At 40.0% G+C, this 14788-nt stretch overlaps 1 protein-coding gene across 1 annotated transcript; it reads left to right on the forward strand.

Moving 5' to 3' along the window:
* The first annotated feature begins 3480 nt into the window (after positions 1–3480).
* On the forward strand, positions 3481–4907 carry LOC127087501 (uncharacterized). Its single transcript, XM_051028389.1, has 3 exons — positions 3481–4136; positions 4269–4340; positions 4597–4907. Exons 1-3 carry the CDS (start codon positions 3597–3599, stop codon positions 4597–4599), a joined length of 615 nt encoding a protein of 204 aa, XP_050884346.1. The 5' UTR covers positions 3481–3596; the 3' UTR covers positions 4600–4907.
* Positions 4908–14788: the final 9881 nt, after the last annotated feature.

Here is a 14788-nt window from a genome sequence, read left to right on the forward strand (position 1 = left end):
TTGCTGTTTAGATTTTTTTCTCGCCTTTGGACCCTAGGCTTGGCCTAGTGGTCTTGTTTCTCACATTGGTTTGACTTTTCAGGATGAAATGCACAATGCTTAAGGAGATTGCTTCAAGGAAATTTGAATTGAGTTTGGTTGATGTTTATGAACTAACTTGACTTTGTGTTGTAGGATTGATGCTTGAGTTTGATCTCATGGCTTGCACTTATGTGCATTAACTTGTGTTGTCTGTATAGATTAACATTTGCTGTTTATTGTTGGTTTGTCTGAGTACTGATGATACTTGATTGATTTCAGGTACATTTAGTCGCTTACAGTTCTTTAAGAACTTGCTTGCAGCTGCTTGGTTTTTAAACCAGTTGAGGTAGACTCTCTATACTTCATGTAGTCTGGAAGACCTGGCCTGTTACCTGGCCAGGAAACTGTCTGAAGTCCTCCTTAAGAGGCGATGTTTGTGATTGTTTACTTTTGTGCCAAGCAGGTGAAGACCTCTATGAGGCAATTGGCGGAATCCAAGGGATATGCAATCTATCCCTCGCTATTCTGTGAGTCGTCCCTCTGCTCACACCACTGTGTTGATGCATTGGGACACAAACCCAAGATCTTGTACTTTGTACAGTTGTGTCAGAGTCTTGAGCGTAGAAGGGTCCCTCCATTCTGGACCCACGCTCCTTTGTCTGAAGCTCTCCCTGGTCAGGGATAAGAGCTGTGAAGTCTAATCTTCACTCACCTTTCATCTGCTTCACCTTAGCCCCTCAATGGCAAGGTTAAGAGCGAATACTACCCTTGTACAGATGACTTGCTTCGGCAGTCAAACCCATTGTTTGAGCCTCACTTGATTGGCTATAGTGTGTGCTTTGTGAATATTTGTTTGCTCTGTTTGCTTGTATGCTTGTATGCTTGCTTTCTTCCTGGATAGGATTAGCTTGCAGTTGTGCAAGTAGGTAGAAACCACAACGTAGGGCAATGATGCATGACAACACTAGGCTCGAGTCCAGCTCCCTGGTAGTGTGTCTTCCCTTGGTTTCTGGCTAGATTTTCTTTCCCTTTCAGGGGAAGTACATCGCCCTGATCCTCGTTCCAGACGAGGTATGTAGGCAGGAGACCGCGCGAGGTCTCTCCGGGCACTTTTTTTTCTTTTTGTGTGTGTTTGTTTGTTATCTTCTTGTGTGTGTTTGGTTCGGATGCCGATGTAAGTCCAGTGATTGGCTTTCGGGCTCCACGTTTGCCTTCTGGTGTGCATTTTGGTTCGGATGCTGATGTAAGTCCAGTGATTGGCATTCAGGCTCCATGTTTGCCGGTGTGTTTGTTTGCTTGTTTGGCGTGCGTAAGCCGAACTACGGCAGCTCTGATTCTCGTTCCAGACGAGATACGTAGGCATAGGATGCGACGTCCTATCGAGCTCCCTTCCTCTTAACCCCACCTGTGTTGTCTTCGGTGCGTGTGTGTGTGGTGTTTTAGCAATCTTTTCTTTTCTTAGAGCGTGGATCCCGTCGAGTACGACGGACGTGAGGGGTGCTAATACCTTCCCCTTGCGTAACCGACTCCCTTACCCTTTCTCTTTGGTCGCGAGACCACGTCTTTTCCAGGTTTCTCTGAGCGTTTCCTTTCCCTATTTTGGGATAAATAACGCGCAGTGGCGGCTCTGTGTTGTGTTTTTTGTTTCAGCCCGCCGGTTGTTTTTCGCGGATGCGACAACTTGCTACAACTCTTATACATTGAATTAATAACAAATGTGAGAATTACATGTTGAATCAAGTAAGTTAACCTAGTGATCTATTTTAGGCTATAAGTTAGACATATATCTTGGATAACATTAGAAGGCGACATTTATCCGTTCGATACCTATGTGAGTGTCACAAATGGATGGTTGTTATAGTTGAGAGTGAGATGCTTTGTATGGAATATGCATTGTTATTGTATGAATATTGGTGAATGAAGTCACCCAGTGATACATGAATCCAGTCATATTTTGTAGAATTAATCACGTATTCAGAGTGTTTTACCCTTGAAGGTGTACGTCCTCATTTGAGATGCTTAAATGAGTAGGCAATGGGATGTGACTCCAATGATTCGTGTCTCAATTGGGTTTGATCCCCAACCATGGCGGACATGGGGGATAGGTGGACACCTAAGTGGGTTAGAGGCCCATACGGTGAAAGATACCCTAAGTGGGTTAGAGGCCCATACGGGTGATGGTCGCTTGGACTGAGTTTGAACCTCATAGAGGAACTGATATCCACCACGAAATTTGAATCGTACGAGCATGCATGAACTGAGCTTGCCCTAGATGTAGGTCCGCTCGGGGATTGATGTTTCGTGAATCTGAATAGTGATTTACTTGAGTTGTAAGAACTCAGGAGCATGTAGCCATACAGTGCGAGATTTTTTTCCCATCACCTAAGTCTTCTTTCCCTTGATGACATAGGTTGGAAAATGATTAGAATCTTGTAAAATCGAGTGGACCCGTAAAATAGGGAAACCACTGGGATTATCATCTCATCCCTTGTTGTTGATTATTTTTCAAGTAGTTCTGATCAGGCGAAGTGTAAGGATAAAATAGCGTGATGTCCTTGTTTATCTGATGTGTTGGATGACTTTTTCGTTGTGTAGATATTTTTGAGATCATTCTACAATGATATAGTTCCTAGTTTTATTTCGGGCACCTTTGTATATATTTAGTGTCAAGTAGTGTTTTTCTTTTGGGCATGTAATATGTACACTGTTGCCACTAGGCGCTTATGTATTTCAGTAACAGTCTTACACTATGAATAATATGTATTTCTAGACATATATTATATGTGGATGTTGCATTCATCGTCATCATCAAATTCTTCATCAGAAGCTTCATCATGAGTGGCTTCTTTGAGCTTTTTAGTTTGAGAAGATTTCTCAAATCTCCCAATAGAATTTAAAGCCATAATTTTAACTTATTTTTCAAACTCATTTTCATTTAACTCCATTTCATGACTTTGGAGATTGCTAACAAGATCATCAAAATGTGTCCAAATCTTTAGCTTCTTAAATATTTATTACTTTGAGTTTGTATTTGGCAGGAAGACTCCTAAATTTTTTTTTAACATGATATGAAGTATATTGAAGGGTATATATGAGATGGTATATTGAAGGATAAGAATAAATTTTTGTTAAAATAATAAAAATATAAATGAAAAAAAAACTTCACAAACTAAAAGCTACAAACCCAAAAACTACATACTAGTAAAAAAACTATAAATTAAAAGTTGAAAGATAGTTATCAAATATAACTTTTTTTTATTATTGTAGGGTGAAAAACTAATTTCCTTTTTTAGTGTTATGAAAGAGACTCTGCATCTAACATAAAATTAAAAGGTGAAAAGTGAAAAAGCCATTTTTAACGTGCACTTAAAACACAAGAGAAGTTGATGACTTAAAGAAGCATTTAACCCAAAGAAAAAGGAGAAAGGACAAATCAAACTTAGACAAACAAAAAATAGGAAACACCACCACAATTTCCTACACCAACCTGAAAATAATCACTTATTTAGTACGTACCATCTTCAAATTAAATTTTCATTATTTAAAAAATTAAAGCTAGCTCTTAAAGAAAAGCCATGAAAATCTCCAAAGCAACATGTTACTCTTCTTACACTAATCTCCTATGGCCATGCCAACCTCGTACGGAACAAAACCACATTGTTTTCTCCAACCGTTTTCGAGTCACCTGCACCGTAAGCCTTCTACTCTTATTCACCACCGTCTACATTTTCTGGCCGTCGGATCCATACCTCAAGATCGTACGGTTGAAACTGAAGAAGATTAAGGTGCACCGTGTGCCGCACATCACCGTAGACATCTCCATGCTCTTCACGCTGAGAGTGCAAAACGCTGACGTGTATTCCATGGACTTCGGTGCGGTTGACGTGGCAGTATCTTATAGAGGGAAGCCACTAGGGCACGTGACATCGGAGAATGGTCACGTGAGAGCTATGGGTTCTTCGTTTGTGGATGCTGACGCGGAATTTTCCGGCATCGGTGTGTTGCCGGAGATATTGTTACTGCTACAGGATTTGGCTAAGGGAACGGTGCCATTTGATACGGTTAGTCAAGTTAGGGGCAAAATGGGGATTTTCTTCTTTCACTTTCCCATTAAGGTAAATCATTTTTAAAATAATAATAATAATAATAATAATTTGACCTTTATGAAGAAAAAAAAAATTTGAGTTAGTTATGACTTATATTAAATTTAATATTATGCTGCTAATATGATAATGTACCAATAACAGGCTAAATTAACATGCGAGGTTTTGGTGAGTATGATAAATCAAACTATTGTTCGTCAACATTGTACCTATGAGGTAAAGCTTAATTTTGTTAATAAATGTTTTTTTTTTCACTCACTGGTTTATAGTAATTCAAAGTTCATAAATATACTTATTTAAATGCAAGAAAATATAAATATATTGATAGTGTAAAATTTTACACCAACTTTTAAGTAGTAACATATTTTCCGCCAGATTATAAAAATATTTTATTCCAGATTGATATAACATATTGATGTTTTTTTTTATTTGACGACAGTAGTACTTAAATTTGTTTTATGATTTTACTCAGTGATGTGAAGAGAAGAGCAAATTAACAATGAAGAGTTGGAAGATGTTAGCTCCTTTGTATATATGTAGTATGTATGTACCTACCCTTTAAAGTAGTTGGTGCCCCGATGTTTGTATTAAAATTACATTTATAAGATTATGATTAATAATGTAAAAATGGGTAAATATCAAAGTCATGTAAATTATGCTTACTTTAGGCATCCTTAAGCCCACTAGAGATTTGGGACATAACACATTCTATGTTTTCTAACAAGATAGTTAGAATCAAATTGAAATTTTGTAAGATAAATTCTCTCAAACATGTTACTTTCATTAAAGTTATTAATGAGAAGCCTGCATATACGCCCACACACCACCTCTTTCTCCGCACGCGGGCCTCACATGCTGCCACTTGAACTGCGCGTGACATCGCGTGCAGTGGTTGATTTCGACGATTTTTCCACCGCCCGCTCGTCTTCATGCCCTTGTTACATACCTGACCTCATATTTTATTTTCCAATCACGGAAATTGTGATCCAGTTTATATAAAGTCTTTTTCATCCGGTTCACGTGATATTTTCTCTCTTTAGATACTCATGACTATTTCTCAGAACTTTATACCAAACTACGATAATTTTCTCAAGTGGTATCAAAATTATCAGAACTCAGATCAAAATTATCAGAACTTTATGTCAAACTTTGGTTGCACACACTGGTAACTCATTTGTTTGTCTCTCTCAATCATCTTCTTTTGGACCTTTGATTCCTTGGTTATGATGCGTCTGATCATGTTATCGATAATACAAATACTTTATCTTCCCTCTCTACCTATGGTTTCTTACCTACTATAACTTATGTCATTGATTCTCAAACCTGATCCGAAGGAATTAGTACTGTTCAAGTTCTACCTTTTCTCTCCGTTACTCATGTTCTCTATGTACCTAACTGTCCCTTTAATCTACTCGCAGCCAGTCATTTAACTTGTTCTCTTAATTGTATTATCATATTCACTAATAGTAATGTTACCTTGCAAGATCGGAGTTTGGGTCTGACGATTGGCGTCAGATGTGAGTCTCAAGGCCTTTATTATCTCTCAGTGTCATCTAAGACATGCTTAGCCAAAGATTCTCCACTCACTATCCATGCTCAGTTAGGTCATCTCGGTCTTCCCAAACTATATAATTTGGTGCTAAGTTTATCGAAGGTATCTAATTTACATTGTGAGTCGTGTTAGTTAGGTTAACACACTCGTAGTCAATTTCCAAATTGAGTCAATAAACGAGCTTCATTCCCTTTTGCTTTAGTTCACTCCGATGTTTAGGGTCCCTCTTGTATTGTCTATACTCTTAAGTCTAGGTATTTTGTCACATTTATTATTGATGATTTTTTCACGTTGCACGTCGTCATTCTTAATGAAAAATAGATCTGAATTATTTTCTATTTTTGAACACAACAACCCAAGCATATCACCCTGCAAAACACAACAAGCCAAGCATCAACCACATCAAACCATACACAATAATATCATCCATCTATAATACATACATACAACATACACAACCCATACATACTGAAACAAATTCAAACAAATTCACAAATTAAAAAAGAGCAACTCATTAAGTGAAAAATATGTTACATTTCTCATGAAGCAAACTATCTCATGCTCATATCAACATCAAAACCAACAAACTCAGTGAGCAGTATGTTATACACCTCCATGACATACCAATTCACAAAATACAAAAAAAAACTCAGTGACTAAAACGTGATTCAAACGGTACATACACAAATTCATCATCATCAACATCACATACCAATACCAACATCCATACAATTAACAAAATCAAGTGAAGAAAAAGCAACTTAGTAAGGAGCAAAAATGCGTTAGTGTCCATTCCATCCATACATCTTCACTCATACATGAACAAGCACACTCAAGAAGAGCAAATCAAAACAAAATTCATTTCTCAAATCAATCCCAACCCCTTATCCATAAAATCACAAGGATGACCAAGTGAATTCTCTCCAAATTCATCAACAATCCTCTCATTTTCCCCTCAATTTCTTCACTTACCCACCCCTATATAAACACCCTCACCCTAACTCAATTATCATCAACAATCACAATATTGAATCGCTGCACAAAAAAATCTCAAGTACTCTACACTAAAATCTCTCAAAATGTAACACTACTGAAAGCTTCACACCGAAGCTCTGAAGTAGTGGAGCTAGACCCTTCTCACGCACAAGAACAACACACCATACACACGCTAGAACAAAGAGAGTGGAAAAATACGAGGAATAAAGGAAGAAGAAAGACAAAGCAAAAGGAAAAGGAACTTACCCTCGCCGAAGAAGATGACTGAGTACCACCATAGGTAACACCTTTTGCCTTTTTCTTGATACCATTTTGTTTGTAATGACCTGGGGAGTAAAACCCCCATGGTCCCAAGCCTTTATTTTCCCGTGTTGTCATTTAATTTGAATATAAAGTAGTTAGGGTTTTGGTTTTTTGGTGTCGATCTGGGCCGGTGAGAGAGTTTTGTTAAATCTGACCCCAGATTTGGAATCAAAATAAGAAATTGAGGTGGGGGGGGGGGGGGGGGGTCATGTTGTTTGTTTTTATTTCTGGGTAGTGGTGGCAGGAGGTCACCGGAGAAGACGGTCGAGGCCACCGTGGGCCGCCAACATTGTCTTGCTCCAGCAGGGCTTTAGTGAGAGGTACAATTATAGAGAAAACTTAAGAGAGAGAGAGAGAGAGAGAGAGAGAGAGAGAGAGGTTTGTTTGAAAAGAGAGTGGGACGGTGAGGTCCCCTTTGTCTGTCTCTATCCTTATCACCATGGGGAAGACAAGTGGCATATTTAGGTGCCCTTGATATTTCTAGTGGTTCAATAGGAACCATTGATCTTGTTGGTGTCGCATTACGCGAAAAACCGGCGGGAAAACAAGAACAACAGAGCCGCCACCGTGCGTTATTTATCCCAAAAGAGGGAAAGGAAACGCTCGAAGTAAACCTGGAAAAGACGTGGTCTCGCGACCAAAGAGAGTGGGATCGGGAGTCGGTTATGCGAAGGGAAGGTATTAGCACCCCTACGCATCCGTCGTACTCGACGGGATCCACGCACAATAGGAAGGAAAATGGTTGCTAAAACACTGCTCACATAAACATCTACACAGGCTGAAAGAGACACAAGGAAACAAACAAGACTGACTCGGTAGGATATCGCATCCTGGGCCTACTTAGTCTATCAAGCATAGACATCAGAGTCTAAGTAGTTCGACTGGGGAAACGGCACATGCTCGCTAGGATGTCGCATCCTATGCATACGTATCTCCTTTGGACGAAGGAGAATCAGAGCATTCGTAGCTCGGCTAACACGCACACAAACAACCACAGGCAAAGGCAAACATGGAGCCTGAATGCCAATCACTGGACTTACATCAGCATCCGAACCAAAAACGCACTCAAAAGGGCAAACATGGAGCCCGACAACCAATTGATGGAATTATGTCAGCATCCGAACCCAAAACAACTCAAAAGGGCAAACATGGAGCCCGACAACCAATTGATGGAATTATGTCAGCATCCGAACCCAAAACACACAACAGCATGCAACAAGAAGAAGGGTCTCGATTGCAACTAGGGCAAGAGAAAGGGGAGGTCTCAATCGCAACGAGGGCGAGAGAAAAGGAATTAGTGTTAGTTGTTAGTCAAACTCGACAAGACATCGCATCTCGTGCCTACGTATCTCATTTGGACATGAGAATCAGAGTTGCCGTAGTTCGGCTAAACTATTCCTGTTGGTTTGTGTTTTTTAGGTGGATAACGTCACTACGCAATCTACCGGATGCTCGACCTTTGGAGACTTACTCACCTGTAGTAGAAGGAGTTGACGTATCCTTAAGAGGGGATAATGTTTGTTTGTGTTTTAGGAAAGCTCAAGCAAGAAAGGAAGTCCTATACGAAGGAACCGTGCTACCTTAATTGTCATGCAAACGAGACTACGCGGAGTCTAGCAAACCTAGGGGATACAATCACACCACACAAACATATACAGCATGAAATAAACACACCAACAAGGGGCTCAAACATCAGGGCTAGGCTTTAGTCAAGGGGTCATATCAACCTCAACAAACAAGCCTCTGTATCGGGGTCAGGTTAGCTCTTAACCTTGCCATTGAGGGGCTAAGGTGAAGCTAGATGAAAGGTGATGAGGGGTGTGCCTCATTGCTTCTATCTCAAGTCAGAGAGAGCATCTGACAAGGGAGCGTGGGTCCAGAATGGGGGGACCCTTCTACGCTCAGGACATAGACTCGACTGTACAATGTACAAGATCTTGGGCTTGGATCTCAATGCTACGACCATGTAATGGGAGCAAGGAGAAGACTCACAGAATAGTGGGGGATAGATTGCTTATCCCTACCTTCCACCAATTGCCTCAAATGAGGACTTTTCCTGCTTGGGACAAATATAAACATACACAAGCATTGCCTCTTAAGGAGGACTTCAGACAGTTTTGCCCGGCCCGGTAACAGCCGGGTCTCCAGACTACATGAAGAAGAAAGTTCTATACCTCAATGCCAATTGCTTATAAGCAAAGCAATGCAAGTTCTTAAGAGAACTGAGCAACTAAGTGTACCTGTACAAAAGTCAAACAGAATCAGTATCTACTTTCACAAACAGACAACAATATAATGATCAATTAACAATCACAATGATGTGCATAGCACAAAGCTCAAGGCTCAAACACCCTACAAAACAAACACATTAGTTTATAGGCCAAGCAACACAATCCCAAATGTGAAACAAATGCCTTGATCCTTAACTTCTTAACCTGAAAAGCCATAATCACATTCAAATGTAAGTAACATGACCACTAGGACTAGCCTAGGGTCAAAAAGATGGAAAAATCTTAAAACAGCAACCAATTCATGATCAAAGTCAAGCTATATTAATTACAAAGGGATCCCAATTGGTCCCATATCCAAACTATGCACACATTTCAATTTATGCACCATGTAAGGCAAAGTGAGCAAAAGTAAACCACATATGAGCAACCAGCAAGATCACATCCAAAAAAATATCAAAACAGCATGGAAAATTCTACAAAAATTATATTCTAACCAGAAGGCATTCAACAAGCCACATGTTAATTTTCAAGTCATTTGGACTAGTGGAACTATGGGAATTAATTCAACATGCTAAAGCATGCAAAAACACAATCAAATGAAGCTACAAAATGTACACTAACTTCAATCAAATGGTAAACAGTGATGGTAAATGGGAAATTAGTAGGACCAAAGCCAAATGAAAGCTACACATGTCAGGAACTATTCTACCAAATTTCATGTTCATTAGACTAAGTGTATGCATATGGCAACATGTAGACTAAAGGTTACACTAGTTAGGCCACAACAATGGTCGGCAGCAAGGAAAAATACTAATCAAATCGAAAATGGATTGCAAAAATCCACAAAAATTCACAGGGGATGTTAACATGTCAAACAAGCTTCATGCAAAAATTCAAGGCCATTGGCCATAGGGAAGCATGGTAAACAATTAGAGAAACTCAGCATATCACTTGATGTCACATTATTTCATACTCAAATTTACCAATTCATATATAATAAACCATAGACTCAAAAATTATGAAATCTATGTCAAAAAATCCAGAAGGATGTCAAGAATCAATATCTCAATTTTCATTTAATTTGGATATAGCATGTGGATTTTGGAATTAAAATGGTAACTCATATGGAAATATGCACACATTAGAATATCTCTAGGTCAATTCATATTTTCTACCAAGCACTATTTCTTTTTTGATTTTATAAAATGGTAGATGAAAAATGAAAACTAACAAAAAAAAGTCCTGCATTTTTTTGGATTATTTTTGAATATTATTTGATTTTTTAAAGTTTTAATATATTTATTTAATATTTATTTAGAATTATATTAGGATTATTTTAATTAAATTGGAGCTGATGGCATAATTGTAATAATTGAAGCCTGGCCTAAAACGGCACCGTATCAGTTAGATGGTGTGGACGGTGGAGATTCGATCTGGCCAGTGGAAACAAGAAAACGCAAGGCAACAGACGGAAGCAAGATCTGGAGAGCGATTTTTCCAGAAACGCTTGGACATTCATCGTCTTCAACAACGGTTCTTCATCTGGAAATCTAGGTCACGAACAAATGTCCATGGAAATCAACAAATCGCATACCGTTGGAATCGGCTCAAGCTCAGGATCACGGTTATGCATGCGATTTTATCTATCAATTACTACACAGTGCGAATCGAGCGAAGAAAGGGAACGCATCAAAACTTCAATCTACAATAACTCATGCAATTCGCAATGGAAATTCAATCTATAACTTGATACGCAGTCTACAATAAGTGTTCTACAATATCCCTATCACAATTTGACAAATGATGATGAGCGAAACTTGACCTTCTTGAGTGCAGTACCGGCGCCGTTGCGATTTCGAGCTCGAGAAGCAGAAACAGACGTTGAATACGGTTGTAGAAGATGAATGATGATCGGAACGCAGCTCAATAGTGTTCGAATCCGCCGATTTTACCAACTGTTATGGAAGAAAGCAGGTTTCGCCACAGTTGCGATTTCTTGATGCTCTTCCCACGAATTGATGGAACAGGAGTATGATTCCACCTGCAAAAAACGATCTACACCAGAAACTACAGAAGAAACGAGGAATTCTTGATGAATTCTCAAAAATTGTGAAGAAAAATTTGTGAGGTTTTGAGAGAATTTTCTTTGAGAGCTTTTTCTGTTAGATGATTGTGAAGAACGATTGTGAAAAAAATGATTAGTTCTTAATTTCTGTTATGGATTAAATATATATACCAAGCACTTAAACCATTCCTTAATGATGATTAAGCAAAAAAATGGTGATTAGTGCAAATGAGCTTATGTCATGCATTTGGAATTTTGGCTCTTGATCATTAGAAGCTTCTTAACAGCAAATTAACACTTTGAGCAAACCACAAATATCATTTGGGAGCTGTTGGTATAGGCCTTATTTTCAAATTCCCAATATTTTCCAATTTCACCATGTGATGGCTTATGTGTCCATTTTTTCCAATTCATTTTCAAACCCAATTCTCAAACCACAAGGCCTAGGCATGTTGTGAATATTCCAACAAATTTCAAATGCCATTTGTGAGGTGTTGCAAAAATCCCCACTCAAAAATTCCAATTATTTCACAAGTTGGACGATTTTGCCCCTGGTTCAATTAACAGTCCAGTTGAAAAGTGACTTTTTGCATTGGCCATTTTTGGAAAAATCCAATGATGCACCCTTGAAGTACATGTCAAATGGAGTTTGTGCATATAAAGAACTTGCAATTTGGACAAAGTATGTGGTAGTTATGGCCTCCTGATTACGGGTCTTTTCTGAAATTCATTGAGCCATATTTTGCAAACCACACATTGGATTTTTGAGTTCTTGGACTTTTTGGAATGGTGAGACCAAGATCTTCAACTTTCATGTTGGACAAAATTCCATTTGAAGCTTGTATGATGAAGTTATCTTGAGGAGAAAAAGTTTCCATTTTGGGCAGCTGAAATTACAGGTCATCTGCTATTTTTGGAAACTTTCTGTCTGAGCTCAAATCCTTCAACCTTGGTCTTTGATATGCCAAATGAGACTTATATGGATATGAATGAGGCCTTTCAAACCATTTCCCACCTTCCAATCCATAAAATCGGGCACAGTTGACCACAGTTGACTTTCTAGGGCTTCTGGTTGACTGAACAATGACTGGTGACTTCTGAGCATCCAATCTTTGGCCAAACCACTTCAAAATGATCCTTGGACCATATGAGCTTGAAAAATCAACCCTAGGACTTTGTCTCAATAAAAAATGGCACTTGCTTGCTTGATTGACTGATTCTCCTGATCAGTTTGTCCTGATTGGTCAGCTGAGCTTGCACTTGGGCAAATGGACAATGCAATGTTATGCAGTGGACATTGTTAATGCTATGACCTAATATGAAATGAATGTATTCAATGGTAGGGTGCAAATTTGAGGTGCTACAGCTGCCCCTATTCAATCAACTGGGAACCCGAATGGATGAGAGCAACGGCTGTCAGACTTTCAGGGTAAGCAGGGATTGAATACAAAGAACCGTAGAATTTGCACACTGCTGGGAATTTTTTTTGTTTTCTTCTTTCTTTTCAGGGTAAAGCACATCCAGACATCGACACACGATGAATGGGAACAGAAATCATCTCAACTAGATGCCAACGGACAACTAGGAAACACTCAACGTTTACCAAAACCAACGGAGAGGTAACTCAACTCTACTGGGGATAACCAGGAAAGGATACAACCATACGTCAGCGGACGTAATGGGAAAAACTCAACGTTTACCAAAACCAACGGAGAGGTAACCAATCATTAATGAATGACTGGAAAGAGAGATACAACCATACGTCAGCGGACGTAATGGGGAAAAACTCAGCGTTTACCAAGACCAACGGAGAGGTAACCAGACATCAATGAATGAATGGAAAGAGAGATACAACCATACGTCAGCGGACGAAATGGGGAAAAACTCAACGTTTACCAAGACCAACGGAGAGGTAACCAGACATCAATGAATGAATGGAAAGAGAGATACAACCATACGTCAGCGGACGAAATGGGGAAAAACTCAACGTTTACCAAGACCAACGGAGAGGTAACCAGACATCATAGGATGAATGGGCAGACTCGACCAGACGTCATAGGACGAAAGGGAGAAGCTCGACGTTTATCGACACCAACGGAGAGGAAGAAAACTCAGCCAAGACGTCATAGGACGAAAGGGAGACTCAACGTTTATCGACACCAACGGAGAAGGAGAAAACTCAACCAGACGTCATAGGACGAAAGGGAGACTCAACCAGACGTCATCGGACGAAAGGGAGAAGGAGAAAACTCAGCCAGACGTCATAGGACGAAAGGGAGAAGGAGAAAACTCAGCCAGACGTCATAGGACGAAAGGGAGACTCAACCAGACGTCATCGGACGAAAGGGAGAAGGAGAAAACTCAGCCAGACGTCATAGGACGAAAGGGAGAAGGAGAAAACTCAGCCAGACGTCATAGGACGAAAGGGAGAAGGAGAAAACTCAGCCAGACGTCATAGGACGAAAGGGAGACTCAACCAGACGTCATCGGACGAAAGGGAGAAGGAGAAAGCCACTTCACGAGGGAAAGGCACCACAACCGGAAACCGAATAGGACGTCTACTGGGAATTCTGGTTGGGAGGTCAACCAGACATTAATGAATGAACTGGGAATAGGGTATACAATCAGACGTTCATGGACGAATGAGAAAAACACAACGTTTATCGAAACCAACGGGGAGGTAGATCCACTTGGGGAAAGGTACAACTAGACGTCATAGGACGAATAGGAAAAACTCGACGTTTATCGACACCAACGGAGAGGAGGAAACTCTGAGGGGAATCAACAGTCATTAATGAATGATCTGTGAAGGGTAAGCAACTAGACGTCATAGGACGCATAGGAAAAACTCGACGTTTATCGACACCAACGGAGAGGAGGAAACTTCTGGGGACAACCCTGTGGGGAAAGATATCAACTATACGCCAACAGACGCATAGGAAAAACTCGACGTTTATCGACACCAACGGAGAGGAGGAAACTTCTAGGGAGAGTGAACACAACCAAATCATCAACGGATAATTGGGAAAAACTCGACGTTTATCGACACCAACGGAGAGGAGGAACTTCACTAGGGAAGAGTGAACACAACCAAATCATCAACGGATAATTGGGAAAAACTCAACGTTTATCGACACCAACGGAGAGGAGGAACTCACTGGGGATCAAGGTCACAACAGAGAGTAGACAGGAAGGAACACCAAGGATGCTGGGTTGTAGGCAGAAAACAGGTGACCGACCAAAACGTGAATTGGTTTGTGTTCAAAAACACTCAACATCCTGAAGAGGGCTAGAAAAGCAGTCTTGTTAAAGGATGGACATTCGATTCCACAAGGAATACGAATCTTACTCGACTGGGGAGGACGACTTCGACCCAAGAGTGCATGAGACAGATTACCTATAGTCGTCAAAACGTAGATAACAGACTCGCATGGAAGATTATCCACAACCGGGTTGCAGGTTGTTAGATGGATAAACGACCGACATCATCCTGAAGAGAGCGAAAGCAAACTTGTTA

Source organism: Lathyrus oleraceus, chromosome 5 (genome assembly GCF_024323335.1).
Source record: "Lathyrus oleraceus cultivar Zhongwan6 chromosome 5, CAAS_Psat_ZW6_1.0, whole genome shotgun sequence".
Lineage (NCBI taxonomy): Eukaryota > Viridiplantae > Streptophyta > Magnoliopsida > Fabales > Fabaceae > Lathyrus > Lathyrus oleraceus.

Excerpts from the sequence above, each read along its gene's own strand:
- LOC127087501 (XM_051028389.1), top strand. The coding sequence starts at position 3,597 with ATGAAAATCTCCAAAGCAACATGTTACTCTTCTTACACTAATCTCCTA. Across the intron at positions 4,137-4,268 it reads TCTTTCACTTTCCCATTAAG|GCTAAATTAACATGCGAGGT; the intron begins GTAAATCATTTT and ends TACCAATAACAG.